The sequence below is a fragment of the Macaca nemestrina genome, chromosome 6, assembly GCF_043159975.1.
Source record: "Macaca nemestrina isolate mMacNem1 chromosome 6, mMacNem.hap1, whole genome shotgun sequence".
NCBI classification, from domain to species: domain Eukaryota; kingdom Metazoa; phylum Chordata; class Mammalia; order Primates; family Cercopithecidae; genus Macaca; species Macaca nemestrina.
The window spans coordinates 40,125,395-40,149,906 of record NC_092130.1 but is presented as its reverse complement, the minus strand read 5'-3'; the positions used below and the strand labels follow the sequence as shown (position 1 = coordinate 40,149,906).

Sequence of the window (24,512 nt, the reverse complement as noted above, 5' to 3'; positions counted from 1 at the left end):
AAGCAAGCACCTCTGATGCTTACCACTTTTACTCTGGCTTCATCAAACCCCAAACATTTCCACTTATAGGCAGTGAGTTATTCCACAACTTTTTCCAAGATATGATCTTTATTTTACTAGTAAGTTAAAATATAGCAATAGATAAAATGTTTTAAAATTACTATCCAATGAGTATTAGAGGACAGATAGAGAGCAGAGTACTCCTGGTACAAAAGCAGAATGTCATAGGGAAATATAAATATACTTGGGCACAAATGCCAGAGCCTCAGTCAGACACACACATACAGGATGCATACTGTGATCCAAATCTTTTTACTCTGAGCCAGTGTAAAGGTTGGGCTTAGGGCAGTCATGCTCTTATCTATTTAAAGATACGTTTTTTATACTAGGCTTCTGTTGCTGTACAAATTTTGGTTTCAGAATATTTCAAGTCCTCTTCAAAGCAAAAAGGATAGTGGCCTCCAAGTAATCTAGTTCATTTCAAGACAACTGATCTACTGCAAAACAAGAGTTGGTAATAAGAGTTCCTGGCCAGGACAATGAAATAACATTCTCCCAGACAGGTCCATTTGAACTTAAATTATATAAATAAAATAAGCATACACTCTTCACAGAAGCATGGGCACTAATGGTACATGTAACACACTAGTAATCCTAATTATTTCATGAGAGTAAAGGATATTTGCCGTTAACAGCAATTCCTGATATTAGAAATAAAAAAGAATGACAAAAGGCATTACCAAGTATGTGTTCATATATATGAACTGACTCACCTTCTAAGTCAGTATTTTTCTGAGCTCCTTCTTGGACATTTCATTAAGCAGATTATGTTCCTTGACATCAACATTTCAGTTCTCTCTCTCAGATCAGACAGTAAGTTATTCCTAACTTTGCACTATGAGATAAGTGGCAGCTAAAATCAGAAGATTCTTGTTATGGCTTAAAATTGACTGTTTTCGGAGAAATTCAGCTAATTAAGTCAGTTACAGAACACAATTCGTCAGTGACAAAGTAACAGTTCAAGACTGCTGCTACCTTAATTTTTTTTACATAGGAACAGGAAGCAAATGGTACTTTTCTTTTCTTTTTTTTTTTTTTTTTTTTGAGACGGAGTCTCGCTCTGTCGCCCAGGCTGGAGTGCAGTGACCAGATTTCAGCTCACTGCAAGCTCCGCCTCCCGGGTTCACGCCATTTTCCTGCCTCAGCCTCCGGAGTAGCTGGGACTACAGGCGCCTGCCACCTCGCCCGGCTAGTTTTTTGTATTTTTTAGTAGAGACGGGGTTTCACCGGGTTAGCCAGGATGGTCTCCATCTCCTGACCTTGTGATCCGCCCGTCTCGGCCTCCCAAAGTGCTGGGATTACAGGCTTGAGCCACCGCGCCCGGCCTATCTTTCGCTCAGTTGCTTATCATCGACTGGAAAACACTGTAGTATCCTGAAAATGACTGCCACTTTTCATACAACAAAGGTTGATTTTGTTTAATCCTTTGTCAGTTAAAAAAAAAAAAAAAAAGGCCAGGTCTTCTGATGTCAGGAAATGCAGAAGCAAGCAAAGTCCACCAAGTAGCTAAATGAATCAATTACATTTATGTTTTTAAAACAGGTCCAAAGCCTAAAATAAGTAACCCCACAACCAGTTTATTTTAGTATGTTTGTACTCTCCAAGATAACAGACTTCTTTTCCCTTTAACAATAGACATCTAATTAACATAATATTTTCAAAATTAATTTCCTGTGTTTTGGTGAGAATCTTTAGACTCTGGGGCATATGGGAGGGAAAGCAGGGAAAGAATTATTAAAAAGTACTCATCTGCAGAACAAACAGGACTATGTAATTCTTACGCAAATGTTTGTTAACTCCCTCTGGCACAAAAACAGTGACGTTATTCTAGACAGCAGTAGAGCAGAGTTATAATGAACATCAAGTTTTTAAATCACTGACAACTTAAGGAAATTAAGAATATTACTTAAAAATGAACATCAAGCTTTTAAATCACTGACAACTTAAGGAAATTAAGAATATTACTTAAAAATCTCCTCTCCCCAGAGTACTAAATCTGTGTAAGAGGAGAGTGTGCCCATCTGGGTTTATATACATATTCAACATCAACAAAACTGAAGTCATTTTTCCCTGCACAACAGGAAAAGTTGTTGTTGTTTTCCCTTAGAACTCTGGGCAATGAAAGCCATGACTTTAAATGGCTCTGTATAAAAACACAAGAAGGGTGGGTCATGTTCTATTAGTAAAAGCAGCTGAACACCAAGAACTTCTCTTCCTTTAAGTAAAATCTAAAAAAAATTTTTTTAATCTAAAAAATAATCTTATCTTACTTTTGACAACTATCTTCGCTTCACTTTCTCTAAAATACAGATTAATACCTTTAAAGAGGGTATAAAAGGAATTTATAAATTTGCATTTGCAATGTGACTCTCACACCAAAAGTCATCTCACACATTATTTTTTTCCCCGTAGTGTGCACTAAATAAAATATCCAAACTTGATTCTGCTGAGAGCAACAATATAAACTATTTTTACTATAGTATCAACAGTATTTATCAACAATATCAATAATATTTACTATACTAAGATTTGTAAAATTTCATTTCCTAATCTCTTAGCAATAAAATATAGTATGACCATTTCTTCAGTTTTAAAATTACCTCAGATTGACTGGAAGACCAACTCTACAGCTACATGAAATTGTAAAAGGGTTGCAAAACTTGAAGCAGCACGAGCATACCCCTTTCTACTAATATTTAACATAACTAAGGGAAGCTGCAAATATTTCATCCCACCTTTACTAAATGCCACGATTCAAATTATAGGTCAACACCCAAACTAACAAGTACAATCACAACAAAACTAATATAACATTTTAAACAAAGGGCAGTTCAGCCAAGCTGTCATAAAGAGTTTAGATTTCTACAACCTTAACAGTTGAAAAACTGCTTATTTAGATTTTTTTTTTAATTTGTTACCTGTCAGGAATACACCTACTGTTTCACTTTCTACTCATGCCACATTTATCTTAAGTTCTACATTTCTGTATCTTTCTACCATTAGAGATCAACCATTAAATTACTTCAACAAGTAGAAATAGTAACACCGCTCCCAAACAGAAATTTTTGCATTGCTAGACACTTATCTAGTTGGCAGATTTATACCATTGTTCATTCTTAGTTCCTTAAATGTAAAAAATACCCACAGAATGGTAGCATACCTCTAAATCAGTTTAAATATGGTACAAAGTTATTTTTAGTTAGGTTCAAGTTTTAAAAAGGTACTAATTGTTCTTTTTAAAGGCTAATCTACTCAAGTTCCTCTTATATCAAAAAAAAGTTAATTTGTCTCTTTTGGAAAAAAGAAATGTTATTTATGTAATGCTCAAGCAAAAAGGATGTTCAAATAATAGATCTGACATCAAATCAGGGTTAGGATCATACTTATTGTTCATAAAAATAAGTTTGACATTTATTCTAATGATGGTCCTTTCAAACACTAGTATGGTCAAATGTCATTTATGTGTACTTTTAAATGTAATTCTTATTTTAAAAATACTCCTATCCTCTACCATGCAAGGCAGAAAAGGAAGAAAACCCCCACACAAGCAATTATAAACATTTTTATCCATGAAAAATACATACAAGAAATATTCACATAACATTTGAGATTTGTCTATTCCCTCCTTGCATGCTAGAAAGATGCAAAGACAAACACTTCCAAATATTCAGACAGATCATTCCCCAGTTGTAACTTTCATCATAGTTCTCAAAGCAGTATGGTGAGGTCAGCTCACAAACAGCTTAAGTAGCAAAACCAGAAATTGGTGGTAGTAGTATCAGGCTACATAACAGCCTCTCTAAAGAATATGAAGTAAGAGAACTAAAATGTGCTGGCAACATGCCAAAAGACTGGATGGAATATAGCTTTAAGCAACAAACACTCAGAGCTTACAGTATATAGCAATTCATCATCTCTTATCCTGTAGCTTGACTTTCCTTGTTTTAAACCAAAAATAGCCACATATAAGAGGTATTTAACACTACAAAATGTGTCCATACTTATGAAATGAAAGATATCTGGGCCTGCAATGATTTGTTTAACTAAATACATACCCTAAAAAAAAACCTCTGACTTACATTCTATGCGAAGATGAGGAAGGTAAAACGGATAAAAATATATTGATATTATTATGCATAAAATAGCCTTTATTCTCTAAGGATTATACTACCCTCAAGCATAATCTTGAAGCTTTCAGTTTTCTGTATTTTCAGTTCTGAGTATCTCTTCAACTGGCTGGTATTTAGAATTAGACAACCTTCTAAATATATTTAATAAAGAATTAATCCTGTCAGATCAGAGGACGTGATTTTGGGCAGATATAATTTTTTTGACCTTAGTCAAAATATGTTACTTTTATAATTTCATCTTACGTGGATCATATATTAAAATAGGATAATAAACTCATTCTTAAGTGTCTGACACTTTCTAAAATACTTTTTTTCTAAGAAACCAAAAGAAAAAAGTTATTTTAGGCAAGAAAAAAGAATCAGATTCAATTCAAATCAATACACATTTAACAGCTATTTTGTGCCAGACATTATACTGAGAATGAGAAAACAAAGATAATATATATATATGGTCTCCCAGAGCTGACAATCTGGTTGGGAAAACTGACCCATTTAAACACACCTACACACTCAATGTGCTTTACTAGCTGTAGGAACAAAAGCCCTGCTATCACCAAGGAAAGAGTGAATGAGTCTGCCCCAGGGGCTGGAAAAATCTTCAGAGGCAAAGTAAGAGCGGAGCTATGTTTTGAAGGATGAGAATTTCACAAGTAAAAAAGGAATATTGCCAGCCAAGCACAATGTTATTCTCCAAAGACTGAGCAAAAGCAAAAAAGCACAAAAACATAACATGTGTGAGGAAATCTATGTGGCAAGGGTAGGATAACAATTTCTGGTACATGTGCTACTACTCTTCTACCCTCACTGTGTAACTGACATCACCAATCAATTAAAGTATGTTTAAAACCCATTTGACACCTCAAAATTCTTCTCAACACATAACACAAACTAGTAGAAGGTAGGTCCATGAGATGAAATATACATGCTATCCTAACCCTGAAAAAAGAAAGTGGTGGGACCTGAGGCAAAGGGCAAATTAAGAACAGATTATGAATAACCATGAATGCAAGGTCAACAAGTTTGGATTTTATCCTGTGAACAAGAGAGGATGAACAAAGGATTTTATGAAGAATATTAACATGATTAATTCTGGCAGATAAGTGAAGAATGGATTTGGACAGACAGAATGAAGGCAGGAAGAAAGAACAGTTAAGATGCTATCATAAAAGTCCAGGCAAGAAGCAATGAGACCCGAATTTCAGCAATGGGAAAATCCACCGCAGGTTCTAAAAGAAAAATGAAGTTTTGGATTTTATTATCTGTGGTTTTAAAATGAAACTTCAGGAAAAAGTAATATTCTAATCAGAATTCCCAAATAACACTCAAAAAGGAAAAGAAAAAAACAAATTAAGGTAAAGACTAGAATTAAAGAAGTGAATCACAATGATACCCAAAATTACTCAAGACTATAAATTCAGAAATAGATATTTCAGGTTTAGCATCAAGAAAGAGAACATCCTCATGACCAGACTAATACTCAGCAAGTCTTTTCTTCCTCTCAGGGCACTAATACGCTAGCCAAACAACAAACGCTATTCACCTTACATGCCCCGACAATGCAGGGTCAAACTCATACTCCTGATGAGATGCAGACAGCACAAAAGTCAAATTTAAAACAGAAGTCTGAAATCACGTAGAAGCTCAACTTTATTCAAACATTTAAAACTCCACACTTCTTTTAAGAAACATAATTTATATGAAATAAACCTTCTGGAAATAATACCATTCTACCATTAATTAATTCATATCCTAGCCTTTAAACTCTAAAATTCTTTGTATGGAAAACAACCTATCTGTAGCACTTTGGACAATACGTACAAAAAACAACTCTCCTAACACTTCTGCAGAACGTTTAATAAATGAAACTATTCTAATTAAAAATTAAAACTTCACTGTAGCTCAAAGGCCCAAAGGGAGTGAAACCGTTTTTCTATTTTGAAAAAGGAATTCTTTAGCTATTGCAAACAAAGGCTAGTGCAGTGATGTGAAATCCAAGTACAACATGTTAATAAAGCTGGCATTACTGTTTTAAGACCTAAGGATATTCACATTAAGGATAAAATTATCCTGTAGTGAATGCCAACAATGCATTTCATACTACACAGACACATATTCAAGGGTTCTACTTTGTTCTCATCCCAATTCTTTTGTGTCCCAGTAACAAACTCTCAAATTGGGATCCTTATCCTCTTAAGCTAAAATGAAATAAGCTTGGACATAAAATTTACTTGTGCTATGTTATTCATTCTGAGAAAGCAAATCAGATGAACAATTTAACATAATCTAATTCTGAACCAAAAAGATATGGATTAGTCAGTGATGAGCAGGGTCTACTTCTCATGATGTCATTCCAAAGCCATTATTAAATTTTACACGTTATTCTTTCTTCAAATCAATCACAAAACAAGTCATCCCATGACTGAGGTCAAATTCCATTCTAACTAAAAGATCTCCAAACCTGAAGTAATGGTCTACTTACTAAGTAATACTCAAAGACCAAATTCCAGAAAAACCCTCCTCCTGTACCTCCCCCCAACTTAAAAAAAAAAAAATCTGTCTTCTCCTTTTAGCTCACTGTAGTGGAATGTGACCTGTACTTAAGGGCTTTTCCATTCCTTCTTTTCTGCTTAAAGAATAGGAAGCAGACCTGTTCTCTCTCACAAGGGTAATATGCTTTTAAAAGGAAAAAAAGTGAAATGTATGAAGTTAATTGTGTATTAATTAGAACAAACAAAAGTAAAATAATTTACTAGATTTCTCACATGTGAGTTGTCCTCCTACTAGAACAACGCATGACACTTAGAGTGAGTGTATTTTTTTTTTTTTTTTGAGGCAGAGTTTCACTCTTGTTGCCCAGGCTGGAGTGCAATGGCGCAATCTCGGCTCACTGCAACTTCCACCTCCCAGTTTTGAGCAGTTCTCCTGCCTCAGCCTCATGAGTAACTGTGATTACAGGTGTGCGCCACCACGCCTCGCTAATTTTTATATTTTTAGTAGAGATGGGGTTTCCCCATGTTGGCCAGGCTGGTCTCAAACACCTAACCTCAGGGGATCCACCCACCTCAGCCTCCCAAAGTGCTGAGATTACAGGCATGAGCCACCACGCCTGGCCAGAATGAGTGTATTTAAATGACAATTGAATCTTTATTTTTATTTTATAACACTGATCAGATATCAGAAAGATTCACGATTTGTATCACTCCTAATTAAGTAGGGAAGAGGAGGTTAAAACTGCACCTACTTAAATAAATCTTCTTCACATACAATATAATATTGCTATAAACATTTTCCATGATAAATCATTTTTATTACTGAACTTACACACTTAAGTACGTAATTATAGACAGAACAGGAAAGTAAGCACTTAAGAAACGTACTTCAAGGCCAGGGACGGTGGCTCACGCCTGTAATCCCAGCACTTTGGGAGGCCAAGGCGGGCGGATCAAGAGGTCAAGAGATTGAGACCATCCTGGCCAACACGGTAAAATCCCATTTCTACTAAAAATACAAAAGTTAGCTGGGTGTGGTAGCACGCGCCTGTAGTCCAAGCTACTCAGGAGGCTGAGGCAGAATTGCTTGAACCCAGGAGGTGGAGGTTGCAGTGAGCCGGGATCACACCACTGCACTCCAGCCTGGCAACAGAGCGAGACTCTATCTTAAAAAAAAAAAAAAAAAAAGACTTTGAAGTCTAAAATTAAACACTTTAATTAATGTATCTGAAGTTCAGCTCCTCATTTTAAAAAAAGCAAGCATTTAATTGGACAATCTTTAAAGTTAATTCTAAGATACTTTAACCCGCCGGGGGTGGTGGCTCACACCTGTAATCCAGCACTTTGGGAGGCTGAGGTGGGCGGATCACGAGGTCAGGAGTTGGAGACCATCCTGGCCAATATGGTAAAATCCTGTCTACTAAAAATACAAAAATTAGCTGGATGTGGTGGGGCACGCCTGTAATCCCAGCTACTCAGGAGGTTGAAGCAAGCGAATCACTTGAACCTGGGAGACAGAGGTTGCAGTGAGCCAAGATCGGGCCATTGCACTCCAGCCTGGGTGACATAGCAAGACTCTGTCTCAAAAAAAAAAAAAAAAGATACTTTAAACCAAGGGTTTTTTTTGTTTTGTTTGAGACAGAGTCTAGCTCTGTTGCCCAGGCTGGTGTGCAGTGGGCACACCTCCAGGGTTCAAGTGACTCTCCTGCTTCAGTCTCCCAAGTAGCTGAGACTATAGGTAAGTACTACCACGCTCAGCTAATCTTTGTATTTGTGGTAGACACAGGGTTTCACCATATTGGCCAAGCTGCCCTCAAGTGATCCACTCACCATGGCCTCCCAAAGTGCCGGGATTACAGGCATGAACTACCACGCCTGGCCTAACCCAAGTTTTAAGACGAACACATTCTATTTAATTTGGACAAAAGCACTCCCAAAATAACTCCATCAAAGACACATTTTACTTACATTCTTCCTACACCTTCATACATGTTAGTCTCATCTACCAAAGTCATGATCTCTGTATCTGTAAGATGTGCATGCTTTTTCGTTCTGTTTAGCTGTTCAATCTGTATGTCTGCGAGCTTCACCTTCTGTTGAGTGTCAATAACTTTGGCTTGAAGCTCTGTGAAGGCCTAATAAAAACAAGTCCATGATTTAGTAGGTTAAACATTTTACAGGAAACATTTATGTCAAATCCAAATATATTAAAACAAAACATGCTAGCCAGAGACAAAGTTGTGAAATTTACCAAATATCAATAAGTCAACATAATTGTAAACGATCAAGTCACTATACTAAATACTGAATTTACAATCATCAGAAGATACAAACAGTGTGAAGCAAAACAAATGCACATTAAATAATAACCATATTAAGAAGTATTCAAGGAGTAGTAAAAGAAATAAACGCAATAGTCAAGGATGAAACCCAGAGATTCAAAACAAGAACCATAAAAGTAATAACTCACTACATTTGTATTGTACAATTAGGTTTCAAAGCACTTTCTCACATTAGTTTGAAATATTAATATGGGAATATTAATATAAGAATATTAATGAGGAAATATAATATCTAATTTATGCCTCTCAATAATGCCTTGAGTTAGCATTGGCAGTTTCATCATCCACAATTTACAAATTAAGTAACTAAATGAGTTAAGAGATAAAAGTGGCTTGCACAAGTTTGAACAACTATTAGAGGGAAAGGGAGGTGTATTTAAAGACATTTCTTCTAACCCCTTAGTTCAGCAATCTTTCCATTCCACTGTCTATAGTAATATTCATAATATGAACATTTTTAAGAGGAAGACCAAAAAGATAGAAAAAATGCAAAGCACTGGCAAAATAATTGCATCAGGCCAAATTTGACCCTTGCGTACACTTAGTTAACTGGAAAATAAACAGTTCTTGGATACTCTTTTTTTTTTTTTTTTTTTTGAGACAGAGTCTCGCTCTGTCGCCCAGGCTGGAGTGCAGTGGCCGGATCTCAGCTCACTGCAAGCTCCGCCTCCCGGGTTTACGCCATTCTCCTGCCTCAGCCTCCCAAGTAGCTGGGACTACAGGCGCCCGCCACCTCGCCCGGCTAGTTTTTTGTATTTTTAGTAGAGACGGGGTTTCACCATGTTAGCCAGGATGGTCTCTATCTCCTGACCTTGTGATCCGCCCGTCTCGGCCTCCCAAAGTGCTGGGATTACAGGCTTGAGCCACCACGCCCGGCCTGGATACTCTTGTTGAAGTGCCTGGAATGACTTTCATATGCTGTCAAATTGGTGCCTTAATAATAACATTTGTGACTGCAATGTACAGCAAAGGTTACTACATAATTTTTATTGTGACCTTGTTTTCACCTACTAGTAAGATTTTGAAAGATTTACTTTGGAGAAGGGGAGGGGCCTGAAATGTCCTATTTGTCTCCACCCAAAAAACGGACCCTGTAACAACATTAGAAGATAAAACCTTTAAACAAGTTTTTAAATTAATCATTTGTCAAAATTATTCAGTTTAAGTTTGTAATCATTTTCTTAGTTTGCATTCACTGTCCACATTTTTCAAATGTAGCAACAAATTCAAAAGTACCAGAAGGAAAATCCATTCACTAAACCCTGATTTAAATCGGTACTTTTAATTTAAAAAAAGGTAAATTTTTAGAATGCACAATTTTGTTTTGAAATGTAAAATTTCAGGTATTATCTGACTGCTCTGTACAGCTTGCTAAGGAAGCTAGTATACCGTTAAAGATGAGCTAGTACACCGTTAAAGATGAGAGAATTCCACCTAAGAGCTAAATTTACAAGATTCAAGACAAGAACAAAAGCAAGACACAAACACATAATATCCTCAGAACCATAACAAAAGCTTCATTTGTTAGAAGCAACAGCTATTTCGGCTGTCCTATTTCTTTTGCACAAGTTGACCAGAGAGACAGTCTTAACTAAGATGTTGCTCATCTGAAGAATCCAAAATAGTGGTCAAAAAAGTGTGACGTAGCCGGGCGCGGTGGCTTACGCCTGTAATCCCAACACTTTGGGAAGCCGAGGCGGGCAGATCACGAGGTCAGGATATCGAGACCATCCTGGCTAACACGGTGAAACCCCGTCTCTACCAAAAATACAAAAAATTAGCCGGGCGAGGTGGCGGGCGCCTGTAGTCCCAGCTACTCTGGAGGCTGAAGCAGGAGAATGGCATGAACCCGGGAGGCGGAGCTTGCAGTGAGCCGAGATCGCGCCACTGCACTCCAGCCTGCGCCACTAGCGAGACTCTGTCTCAAAAAACAAACAAACAAACAAAAAAAAAAAAAAAAAAAAAAAGGTGTGAGGTAAGACAGAGAATACTGGATTCTAGTCCCAACCTCTGACAGACTCTTCTAGCACTCGTTCCTTTTCTAGAAAAGTAGATTTAAAATAGATAAATTCTAGAGTCCTTTCCAATCCACCCCACCGCACAAAGCATACTGGTTTGGGGTCATTAGTGGTGTTAGAATGCTGATCATTCTTAGACAGCAAAAATATGAGTAACAACACATTATAAGCAACTGAGGAAAGCAGGAAACCCAATTCCTTCTGATACCGGTTTTATTTGGAAAACTTTACTGGTTTTGTTGTTTTTTTGACAAGTCCTTCAAAAGAAGGTTTTGTTTTGGTTTTTTTTTTTGGTTTTTTTTTTTTTTTTTGACAAGTCCTTAAAAAGAAGGGGGGGGCCCAAATCTTGAAATGAACATTGCTGTTACAATGCCTGGTTTTCCGAACTGTAGATACCGCAACCTTTCAAGGTATAGAACCGAATAAACGGCCTAAAAACAAAGGTTGGACTTGGAGTTTTTCAAAGCAAATGAGGCAGAATTACGGATGCCACAACTCAGGCAAGGGGTCCGAAGGCACCCCCATTTGAAATGCTCTCTTTGGTTCTTACTATGAAAGTGAGTCCCTGAAGCCTCCAAACGCAACGAAAGCTCTCTAGAGCTCAGAAAGACTGCACAGGCCCGAGATAGGCCCGCAGACTTACCTCACCCAAACCGGCTCCTACCCAGCAAGAGCCGCTCGCCCCCCACCCCAGTTTACGGAGACGCAGTGCGGCCTTAGGACTCTGGGAAACCATTCCCTAGTCCACTGGACCCTCCTTCCTTATGCAAGGCTCGTGCCTCACTCGATATTCTTGCCTATAGTCCCCTCAGCCTCCAAAGAGAAGGCCTCCGCCTGCCCAAGACCCTCTTTTACCTTCTTCAACTCAAGATCCACGGGGGCAGCCATGTTGGTGCACTGTATGCGCCTGCGCAGTGGGAGTTGGCCTGAAAGAGGGTGGGGGAAGGGCGCGCCTTACTTTGTGCATCCGTCCTTCTTCTGCGCCTGCGCATGAGTTGGACTAACCGGGCTTCCTACCTTTCTATGAGAATTGATTAACCCCTGAAATATTTGGGTTTCGGATTCAGTGTCTCCACTATCTGACCAGTCAGGTCTGGCTTGCTCCTCCACATCTTCCAGACATAGCCCAACGCGCAGATTTCCCATGTGGCTTTAAGCAGTTTGCCAGCTAGCTTAGTATATGCTGCTAAACTGGGATGTATGTAGATGAGGTCAAACCCTCATCAGTCGATCAGAGTCCTTCAGCTAGTCGCTGTGCTGTCAGGGATCAGTAAGAATAAGTCCAGAACCTCAGGCATGACAGTTTGGGAAAGACTACCGGAAAGCTTGTCTGGAGTGTTTTTTCCAAGACGAACTTACTACTTCCAAAAGCTTCCCAAAGACTTTCTAGGCACAGTGGTTCTCAAGAGAGGCTGAATACGTTTGTTTAAAAAAAAAAAAAAAATGCAGGTTCTCTGGGTCTCATCTCAAACTTACTCAGAATCTTTGAGAATGGGGTCTGGAAATTTGCACTTTTGCAAACTATCCCAGTGAGCTAATGGTGCAACTCCTCTGCGGATCACTTTTTTGAGAATCTCTGCCATAAAAGGACCTGGCATTTGAACCAGAAGAATAGATAATAATTGACTTTTGGAAATGGAAAAAAAGAAATGTTTACCTACTCTAAAAACTGTTATGCTAAGAGAAAGTGCTACATAAACAATTAGGAAATTTATTTTATTTTTTTAAAAAAAGAGAGTGAAAGAAAGAAAGAAAAAGAAAGAGAAAGAGAGAGAAACAAAACAAACTGTTAGGGAGATGAAAGGGCAGGGAATTTGGAACCAGCCTGATCCAGATTCAAGGCTTGGTCTACCTTTAGCTTATGTCTGGTTCCATTTACTAATTGTGTGACTTTGAGCAAGTCACTTGGATATTTTGTGGTTTTGGTTTTTTGTTTTGTTTTTTGGTACGTTTGCTTGTTTGTTTGTTTTTTGAGACAGGATCTTGCTTTGTCACCCAGGCTAGAGTGCAGTGGTGCAATCGCCGCTCACTCCAGCCTCTACCTCCCGTGCTCAAGCAATCCTCCCACCTCAGCCTCCTGAGTAGCTGGGACTGCAGGCATGCGCCACCCACACCCAGCTAATTTTTGGATTTTTCGTAGAGACAGGTTTTCACCTTGTTGCCGAAGCTAGTCTCAAACTCCTGAGCTCAAACAATTCGCTCGCCTTGGTCGCCCAAAGTGCTGTAGTGCTGTGATTACAGGCTTGAGCCACCGCGCCCGGCCTTTTTTTTTTTTTTTTTTTTTTTTTTTTTTTTTTTTCTAGCCAGGGTCTCGCTCTGTCACCCAGGCTGGAATGCAGTGGCACGATCTCGGCTCACTGCAACCTCTGCCTCCCGGGATCAAGTGATTCTCCTGCGTCAGCCTCCCGAGTAGCTGGGATTACAGGCGCCTGCCACCGTGTCCGGCTAATTTTTGTAGTTTTGGTAGAGACGGGGTTTCGCCGTGTTGCCCAGGCTGATCTCCAACTCCTGGCCTCAAGTGATCCGCCTGCCTCGGCCTCCCAAAGAGCTGGGATTACAGGCAAGCCATCGCGTCCAGGATCTGCCACCTATTTTTAATGAGCTTCAATCTTCTCGTATTTAATTTGAAAATGACAATATTGACCTAGCAGGGTTATTGTGAGAAATAAATGAGATCAGGATAAAAAGCTCCAAACATAGCTCCATGCACACAAGTAGATACTCAATAAATCATTGGTGTAGTTAATTGTCGTCCTGTCTGTCTGTCTTTTTTTTTCTTTTTTTTTTTCTTTTTTCTTTTCTTGAGACGGAGTCTTGCTCTGTCGCCCAGGCTGGAGCGCAGTGGCCGGATCTCAGCTCACTGCAAGCTCCGCCTCCCGGGTTTACGCCATTCTCCTGCCTCAGCCTCCCGAGCAGCTGGGACTACAGGTGCCCGCCACCTCACCCGGCTAGTTTTTTGTATTTTTTTAGTAGAGACGGGGTTTCACCGTGTTAGCCAGGATGGTCTCGATCTCTTGACCTCCTGATCCGCCCTTCTCGGCCTCCCAAAGTGCTGGGATTACAGGCTTGAGCCACCGCGCCCGGCCCTGTTTGTCTTTCAAAGTTCAGCAAATGGGCACTACATCCCCCATCACACAGAGCAAAGATATCTCTCCTCTGAACTCCCCTCACAACATCTGTTTCTCTCTCAAGGCATATAACACTTTCTACCTTTTTTTAGAAAACATTTTTATTAGACTGTAAGCTCCTTGAAATCAAGAACTATGGAATAATGGTTCTTCCACTACTTGTACCTATAACATCTATCACAGTGCCCCACAGGGAAAAAAAAAAATACAAAATGGATACTGGATGTGAATAAATTATTCTAGGAAGAAAACAAACAAACAAACAAACCTCTTTCCTCCCTAATTTGAGAAAGAGTAAAAAGGATCTGGTCTTTTGATTCTCTGGGACCTTCTTAGATTCTCATTATAGATGATCAATAAATGCTGACTGATTAGCCAGGCATGGTGGCATGCCCCTGTAGTCCCAGCTACTCAGGAGGCTGAGGCAGGAGAATTGTGTGAAGCCTGGAGGCCAAGGCTGCAGTGAGTGGAGATCAATTGTGCCATTTCATTCCAGCCTGAAAGACAGAATGAGACCTTGTCTCAAAAAAAAATTATAAAATAAAATAGTGACTGAATATTGAAATTCAAAAAATGTCTGAAATACTGTCCTGTACGTTACCTCATGAGACTTTTGAAACAGTCCTCATAGAGATGTATGGACTATAAAAGTTAAGAGCGTGGGCTAAGCTGTCAGACAACCTGAGTACAAATACTGATTATACTACTTAAGCGTAGTATGATCTTAGGCAAGAGTCTTCTCTGCACTGTTTGTTTGGTCATTGTTTCTCTTTGCACATTTGTATACTACTTCTTCCTCACGAGTTTAATTTCCTTCTTTTTCTTTTTTTTTTTTTTTTTTTTTTGAGACGGAGTCTCACGCTGTTGCCCAGGCTGGAGTGCAGTGGCGTGATCTCGGCTCACTGCAAGCTCCGCCTCCCGGGTTCCCGCCATTCTCCTGCCTCAGCCTCCTGAGTAGCTGGGACTACAGGCGCCCGCCACCGCGCCCGGCTAATTTTTTGTATTTTTAGTAGAGACGGGGTTTCACTGTGGTCTCGATCTCCTGACCTTGTGATCCGCCCGCCTCGGCCTCCCAAAGTGCTGGGATTACAGGCTTGAGCCACCGCGCCCGGCCTTTTTTTTTTTTTTTTTTTTTTTTTTGAGACATAGTCTCATTCTGTCACCCAGGCTAGAGTGCAGTGGTTCAATCTCAGCTCACTGCAGCCTCCACCTCCCGGGTTCCAGCAATTTTCCTGCCTCAGCCTCCCGAGTAGCTGGGATTACAGGTGCGTGTCACCACGCCTGGCTACTTTTTGTATTTTTTAGTAAAGTTGGGGTTTCACCATGCTGGTCACGCTGGTCTCGAACTCCTGACCCCAGGTCACCCACCTGCCTCAGCCTCCCAAAGTGCTGGGATTACAGGTGTGAGCCACTGCACCTGGCCTAATTTCCTTCTGATAAAGGAAATCCTTCAGTAGGTTCTTTTAGTAAGAGTCTCTGATAAGTAAATTCTCTTCATCTTTGTTTTGTAGGTTGAATTGTGCCCCCCACAAAAGATATGTTAAAGTCCTAACTCCCAATATCTCAGAATGTGACCCTATTTGAAAGTAGGGTTTTGGGCCAGGCATGGTGGCTCATACCTGTAATCCTAGCAGTTCGGGAGACTGAGGCAGGAGGATTCTTTGAGCCCATGAGTTTGAGACTAGCCTGGACAATAGGGCAAGACCTCACCTATACAAAAAATAAAAAAAAAATTAGCAGAGCGTGGTGGCAGTTATCTATATTCCCAGTTACTTGGGAGGCTGCAGTAGGTGCATCACTTGAGCCCAGGAAGTTGAGGCTGCAGTGAGCTATGATCTACCACTGGACTCCAGCCTGGGTGACAGAGCGAAGCCCTGTCTCAAAAAATAAAAAGAGGCCGGGCGCAGTGGCTCAAGCCTGTAATCCCAGCACTTTGGGAGGCTGAGATGGGCGGATCACGAGGTCAGGAGATCGAGACCATCCTGGCTAATACGGTGAAACCCCGTCTCTACTAAAAAATACAAAAAAAAAAAAAACTAGCTGGGCGAGGTGGCGGGCGCCTGTAGTCCCAGCTGCTCGGGAGGCTGAGGCAGGAGAATGGCGTGAACCCAGGAGGCGGAGCTTGCAGTGAGCTGAGATCCGGCCACTGCACTCTAGCCTGGGCGACAGAGCGAGACTCCGTCTCAAAAAATAAAAAAAATAAAAAAATAATAAAAAGAAAGGAAGGAAGGAAGGAAGGAAGGAAGGAAGGAAGGAAGGAAGGAAGGAAAGAAGGAAGGAAGGAAAGAAAGGGAAAGAAAAGGAAAGGAAAGGAAAGGAAAAGAAAGGAAAGGAAAGGAAAGGAAAGGAAAGGAAAGGAAGGAAATGGAGTTTTTACAGAGGTAATCAAGTTAAATGAGGTTATTAGAGTGGGCCCTAATGCAATATGACTGATGTCTTTATAAAAAGGGGAACTTTGGACACATACAGACACACACACACACAGGGAGGACTATGAGAAGAGACATAAAGAGAAAGCTATGTCAAACCTGGGGCTATCAGGCTGGGCATGGTGGCTCACGCCTGTAATCCCCAGCATTTTGGGAGGCCGAGACAGGTGGATCACCTGAGATTGGGAGTTCAAGACCAGCCTGACCAACATGGAGAAACCCCTTCTGTACTAAAAATACAAAATTAGCTGAGTGTAGTGGCATATGCCTGTAATCCCAGCTACTCAGGAGGCTGAGGCAGGGAGGTGCTTGAACCTGGGAGGTGGAGGTTGTGGTGAGCCGAGATCACGCCATTGCACTGCAGCCTGGGCAACAAGAGCATAACTCCATCTCAAAAAAACCATCTGGGGCTATCAGAAACTGGAAAAGGCAAGAAGGATTCTTCTCCTTCGGGTTTCAGATAAAACATGACTTTGCCAACACCTTGATTTTGGACTTCTAGCCTCCAGGACTGAGACAATAAATTTGTGGTGTTTTAAGTCACCCAGTTTGTGGTACTTTGTTGTGGCAGCCCTAGAAAATACTCTGTGTATATCTAAAAATGCACATCAGGCCAGGTGTGGTGGCTTATGCCTGGAATCCCAGCACTTTGGGAGGCCAAGGCAGAAGGATTGCTTGAGGCCAGGAGTTGAACAAGACCAGCCTGGACAACATAGTAAGACCCCATTGCTACAAAAATGTTTAAAAATTATCCAGGTGTGGTAGCACACCTCTGTAGTCCCAGCTACTTGGGAGGCTGAGGCAGAGAATAGCTTGAGCCCAGGAGTTCGAGGTTGCAGTGGGCTATGATCTGCCACTGCACTCCAGCCTGGGTGACAGACCAAGACCCTGTCTCAAAAAAAATATATGTTTAATAAATAAATGTATATCTAAAAGGTTCACCCTTATTTTTGAATGACAGATTAGCTATATATAGAACTATAGGTTGCCAATTTTTTTTTTTTTTTTTTTTTTTTTGAGACGGAGTCTCACTCTGTCGCCGGGGCTGGAGCGCAGTGGCCGGATCTCAGCTCACTGCAAGCTCCGCCTCCCGGGTTTACGCCATTCTCCTGCCTCAGCCTCCTGTGTAGCTGGGACTACAGGCGCGCGCCACCTCGCCCGGCTAGTTTTTTGTATTTTTTTAGTAGAGACGGGGTTTCACCGTGTTCGCCAGGATGGTCTCGATCTCCTGACCTCGTGATCCGCCCGTCTCGGCCTCCCAAAGTGCTGGGATTACAGGCTTGAGCCACCGCGCCCGGCCAGTTTTTTTGTTTTTTTTGAGATGGAGTCTCACTCTGTTGCCCAGGCTGGAGTGCAGTGGCACAATCTCTGCTCACTGCAAGCTCCGCCTCCCGGCTTCACGCCATTCCCCTGCCTCAGCCTCCCGAGTAGCTGGGACTACAGGTGCCTGCCACCATGCCCAGCTAATTTTTTGTATTTTTTTTAGTAGAGACGGGGTTTCACCATGTTAGCCAGGACGGACTCGATCTTCTGACCTCAGGTGATCTACCCACTTTGGCCTCCCAAAGTGCTGGGATTACAGGTGTGAGCCACCACACCTGGCAGGTTGACAATTATTATTGAAGGCATTTTTCCATAGTTTTCTGCTTTTATATACTGATAAAAAGTCCTCTGTCAGGCTGCTTTTCATGTCTTTGTCAGAAATCTGTCTTTTCTCTGATATATTTTAAGATTCACTTTGTCTTTGGGTTTTGCCCTTCTACTTTGATGTGTGTGTTTGTGTTTGTGTGTGTGTTTGTAGATTTAAAAATGTATACCTAAAAATTCACCTAAACCTTTATCTTAAAATGTATATTCTAAAAATCTTTCTTACTTGGTACATAGTATGCTTCTTCTTTTTTCTTTTTTTCTTTTTAATTTTTATAACAGAGATGGAGTGGGGTGTCTCACTCTGTTGCCCAGCTGGTCTCGAACTCCTGGCTTCAAGCAATCCTCCTGCCTCAGCTTCCCAAAGTGCTAGGAGTATAGGCATGAGCCACCATGCCTGGCCCAGAGTATGCTTCTTTAATCTGAGGATTCATGTCAGTTCTAGAGAATATTCAACCAGTATCTCATGCAACATTGGCTCTCATTTCTCCTTGTAGAACTCTCACTAGAAGTACGTGGAAGTATCCACGTCTCTCAACCTCTATTTTATACTTACTATTTCCCTGTGCTAAACCCTAGGTTTCTACAACTCTCTCCACTAATTTACTAATTTTCTTTTCAACTATGTCTAGTTTACTTTTTAAAGCATCCATTAGCATTTTATTTCAATAACCATAATCTTATTTTTAAAGACACAGGGTCTTGCTCTATTGTCCAGGTTGGAATGCAGAGTTGTGATTAATCATAGCTCACTACGTAGTGAGACCACATCGCTAAAAAAATAAAAATAAAAAATTGGCCAGGCGCGGTGGCTCACGCCTGTAATCCCAGCACTTTGGGAGGCCGAGGCAGGTGGATCATGAGGTCAGGAATTCGGCACCAGCCTGACCAACATGGTGAAATCCCGTCTGCACTAAAAATACAAAAATTAGCTGGGCGTAGTGGTGCACGCCTGTAATCCCAGCTACTCAGGAGACTGAGGCAGGAGAATCACTTGAACCCAGGAGGTAGAGGTTACAGTGAGTCGAGATCGCACCACTGCACTCTAGTCTGGGTGACAGAGTGAGACTCCATCTCAAAAATAAAATAAAATAAAATAAAATAAAATAAAATAAAATAAAATAAAATAAAATAAAACAAAACATTAACCAGGCATGGTGGTATGCACCTAGCTACTCAAGAAGCTGAGATGTGAAAATCGCTTGAGCCCAGGAGTTCAAGGTTACATTGAGCTATGATTGCACCACTATACTCTAACCTGGGCAACAGAGCAAGACTCTGTCTCCAAAATTTAAAAAAATAATAAATAAAAATAAAATGACAGGAAGAGACTGTATTTGAAAGCTCTGAAGGGGTTGCAGCCCTTGGATACTTGCCCCAAAAATAAACATGATGTGCTTGCTTTATTACTGTGATAGAAAAAACAAACTTCACACTCAAGTCTTCACTAGTACAAGGATGTACTCCTGAAGCTCAAGCAGTCCACAGTTGTGGACTCTAAAATAATGATCTCCCATTATCCCTCAGATCTACTTAATAATGCTCAATACATTTTTGTATTCAGTCAACAAAGATTTATCAAATATCTGCTAGGCACCGTTCTAGGCCCATGAGATATAGCAATAATGAGAGACAAACTCCCTGACCTCATGGAGCATCCATTCCATGGAGGGCAAGGTGAACAATAAGGATACAAAATAAGAGCAGATATCAATAAGAATTATTAAGGAAGAAAACAGCAACATGGTTAGAGATTGACTGAGTGGAGACTATTTAGGTGTGCGAAGTTCTATGGGAGGACATAACATTTGAGATGAGACCTAAAAAATGAATGAAAATGAACCAAACATGCAAAGAACTGGGGAAAGAACATTCCAGACAAAGGGAATAAATAGCAAGAGCAAAGGGTTTAAGAGGGTCACAGATTTCGCATATCTGAAGAACGAAAACAAAGAAGCGAGCATGAATTAGTAGGAAGAATAGTAGAAGATGACATCGAAGAGGTGAACCAGGGGCCAAACCATGAAAGGTCTTGTAAGCTACAGTCAGCATTGGAATGTTATTCTGAGTGTGATTGGAAGCCACCAGAGTGATATCAAGCAGGAGATTGAAATGATCCCATTTGAAAGGGAACATTGTGGGTTCCAGGTGAGAATGGATTGGGAAGAGCAAGAGTGGAAGGAGGAGGACCAGTTAGGAGACTACTGCAGTAGTCAAAGAGAGGGACAGTGGTGGTCTGGATGAGGATGATAGCAGTGGAGACAGGGAGAAGTAGACGGATTCAGGTCAAGATTACTGAACTTAATGAAGGGATGGGTGTGTGTTGAGGAGAGGAGAAATGAAAGAAAGAAAGGCATCAAATATGACTTCCAATTTCCAAAACTGTATGCTGAGTAAAATAGGCCAGACAAAATAGAGTAATATACTATAGTAACATACTACAGGTTATAGGAAATGCAAACAAATCCAAATGGATAAAAGATCAGTGGAAATACAAAAATTAGTCAAGTGTAGTGGTGCACACCTGTGGGGCCAGCTACTTCAGAGGCCAAGGCAGCAGGATCACCTGAGCCTAGGAGGTTGAGGCTGCCGTGAGCCGTGATCATGCCACTACACTCCAGCCTGAGAGACAGAGCGAGACCCTGTCTCAAAAAAAAAGAAAAAAAAAGAAAAGAAAAGATTAGTGGTTGCCTGATAGCAGCAAGCAATGGGATCAGGGACTGGGAAGCAGAAAGAAGGAAGCAATTATAGAAGAGAATGAGGTAACTTTTATGGTGATGAATGCATTTATTATCTTGATGGCAGAGATGGTTTCCTGGGTGGGAAATTATTAAATTGTACACTTTAATACATTCAGTTTACTGTATGTCAAGTATACCTTAATAAAACTGTTTTTTCAAAAAGACTCCCAGCTTTTTGACCTGAACAAACTAGTTGAATGTTAATGTCTTTTACTCAGACAGGAAAATTAATTTCTATAATATAGCCTGTAAGCAGTCTCAAAGCTGCTCAATAGGAATAATAAGAATAATCCTTCCACTTGTGAATAGACTATATAAGTGAGAATGTAGGTTCAGCTGCTATAGCAGAGATCCAAAATAACAGTGGCTAAAATAAGATAGAAGCCTGTTCTCTCTACTACACTCAACCAGGTATAAGCAGTCTAGGGCAAGTATGTGAGTCCCACAGTGCCAAAGTTCCCAGGCTCCTTCTATCTTATCCATAAGATCCAAGATGACTCATCACTACCATGTTCATAGTCTAGCTGAAAAGACAAAAAAGGAAGGGGGAGGCTCACACTTTCCCTTTAAAGGCATATCTCAGAAGTTGTAGGCATGATTCTATTCACACCCTATTGACCCAAACAGAATCATGGCCACTCTTGGTTGTGAGAGAGACCAGGACATTTATTATTACAGGCAACTATGTGCCCATTTAAATACCAACAAATATCATAAAAGGGGAGTAGAGGACAGATATTCAAGGGAAATTAGTAGTTTCTGACATAAGTTTTCAGCTGACAAAGCTATTTCTCATTCATGTCATTTCATCTTCACAATTTTGTGACATGGATACATCTTAAGAGTTCATTCAGTTTGAGGGGAAGTTTAGCAGAGTGGTTAAGAGTATGGGCTTTAGAGTTTCAAATCCCATCTCCACCATTTGCTAGCTGTGACATCCAAGGAAAACTGCTTAACTTCTCAGAGCTTCAGTCTCTTCAGTTGTAAAATGGAGGTAATAACAGTACCCATTTCATAGGTTTTTATGAGGAATAAATGTGATAATGAACGCACAGTTCCAGGCATACAGTTGCACCTATGCCTACATTATCTGTTATTATGCATCAAGTATTTGGGACCTACAGATAAATAAAAGAGCAATTCACAGTATAGTGGCAGGGGTAGGGGGGTCACAGGCAAATGAACAGAAAGTTACAAAATAATAGACAATTCTGCCACAAGGAAGGCAATACCAGGAGCCAGACAAGCACAGGGGAGGGGCCTCCAACCCAGAAATCTTATAAGAAAAATAGGCATATATGGTAAAGAAGAAAGAAAGGATATTCCTTAAAGAAGCCAAGACACCACAGCAAGTGAAAGCCTAGTGCCTTCAGCGAAACACAAGTTGTCTGGCATTGCTGGAGCAGGGGAGCATGTTAACTAAGAGGAGGGGCAGAGTGGCAGGTTAGGGCCAGTGGCAGAGGAACCTTTGCAGGTGACACACTTGCCAAGAAACTCTCAGCTACCCCTTCCTGCTGACCAAGTAAGTTCAGGGCTGGGACCTTACTAGGCAGAAAAGGAGCTTTCACTGTGCCTACCAAATGAAGCAGTCATAGGAAACACTGCAGGGAGAGGAAGTGAGTCGTTAGCAGGAACTGATGGTGGCTTTTCCCAGGCACCTTGCCATGTCTGATTCAATCTGTTTATGCAAAGTCCAAAGAAAGTGAATATTTTTGATCAACCCTGATGATTTAAACCTGCATAAGAGACGAAGCTGGGTAACAGAGCATAACAAAGGCTGGATTATTTATCCTGTTGCTCATCAGAGAAAGTGGGGCATGCCAGAGGTGACAGCCAAGAGTGGAGACTCTCCCAAAAATATGAAAAGAATAAAATTAGGAAACCAAAAGCCTAGGGGAGAATCCATGCCTCTGTCACTCCAGCTCACTAAGCTGAGAAAGTTCATGGTCCTTTAGAACAGGAAGAAGAATACAATGGGGTTGGGTTGAAATCTGGACAAACTCCACATACACTTATAAATAGGCACCAAAAAACACTGGTGCAGAGGAATGTTTTTCCATCTTTAGAGCCATACCTAGGACAAGGTGATTAAGGCTTTTCCCCAGGGCACCCACCTTAGCAGCCCCAGATGTTTTTAAATAAAGGTTTTCAAAATTGTGAGAAACTAAAAAAGTTAATATTGTTCTTTCTAGAAATCAGAAGAATATGAGTAAATGTAGAACCTCGTAGGCAAAAAAGTTACTTAAAATAGAAAGCCCCAGATTGTCCATCTTATTGCTAAATCTCACATGTAGCCACAAGCAACTCCAGGCCTACATTTGACCAGTTCAACCTCCACAGTGGAAAGAGACAATGTCTTTTTCCTTTAGGGTTTCAGAAAGAGTCCCAGGATTGGATTTCCCTGGCATAGCTTGGGTCACAAGCCTGTCTCCAAAATAATCACAAGGCCCGGAGGCCTGGAATGCTCTGGGTTCGGCAGGTGCAGGTCATATGGCCATTCCAGGAAGGTTAGGGGGTATCATCCTCAAAGGACATAGACTGAGAGTAAGCAAAAGGTATCCTCTTTCCAAAAGAGTACAGTATAACTATCAAAGGAAGAGGTACTAGATGTCAGTCACAAAGAGAAAAAAAAAAACAGATGTTCATTTTATACATTAGCTACCAAAATTTCAACTTTTTTGAATTTCTCTTCTAATGAATAGGCCGATTCCATTTCATTGAGTACATGAACTTCATGATGGTGACCCACTAGTCTTCCCCATATAACAGTGGTCAGGGACCTCAAGAAGGCAACCTTGCTTTGCAATGGAGTGCTTGGATCACTGGATGTGGCATGTCCGATCCAAAGGGGCTGAACCCAAGACTTAATGTTTATGCCTTTTCTAGATCAGAAACACTAAGGATTTTCTGTTTCATTCAAGACAAATTGTAGCTGTCACTGTTGAGAAGAGGTTGAAGTTATCTTTTTTTTTTTTCTTTTTCCTGGAGATAGGGTCTCACTTTGTCATCCAGGCTGGAGTGCAGTGGTGTGAACACAGCTCACTAAAGCCTTGACCTCCTCGGCCCCAAGTAATCCTCCCGTCTCAGTCCCCCAGGTTGCTGGGACTGTAGGCATGCACTATAGGCATGCACCACTGTACCTGGCTAATTTTTGTATTTTTTTTTTTTTTTTGTAGAGATACGGTTGCACCATGTTGCCAAGGTTGGAAAGTTACCACTTCTTTTTGTCCCCTTGGCTAAGGTCAAATACCTCTGCATGGGTTTGAGAAGATGGCGTAGCTTGGCTGGCTGCGGGTGAGTAGTCTCCATGGCCTCATAAGTCTTTGTGGTGCCTTTTGTTTGTTTGTTTTGAGACAGTCTCACTCTGTCGTCCAGACTGGAGTGCGGTGTCATGATGTTGGCTCACTGCAACCTCCGCCGCCTGGGTTCAAACAATTCTCCTGCCTCAGCCTCCCGAGTAGTTAGTACTACAGGCACTCGGGTTTCGCCGTTTTGGCCAAGCTGGTCTCGAACTCCTGACCTCAAGTG

The 24,512-nt window shown here is 40.8% G+C and overlaps 1 protein-coding gene across 1 annotated transcript in view; it reads right to left on the bottom strand.

Annotated features, from left to right (window-relative positions):
- Positions 1–12,016, bottom strand: part of LOC105467044 (prefoldin subunit 1) — a 61,135-nt gene extending 49,119 nt beyond the window's left edge. Inside the window, exons 1-2 of the mRNA XM_011716345.3 lie at positions 11,895–12,016; positions 8,648–8,814 (exon numbers count right to left, since the gene is read on the bottom strand). Coding sequence (XP_011714647.1) covers positions 8,648–8,814; positions 11,895–11,927 — 200 coding nt within the window. The 5' untranslated portion in view covers positions 11,928–12,016. The remainder of the gene's footprint in view (positions 1–8,647; positions 8,815–11,894) is intronic.
- Positions 12,017–24,512: the final 12,496 nt, after the last annotated feature.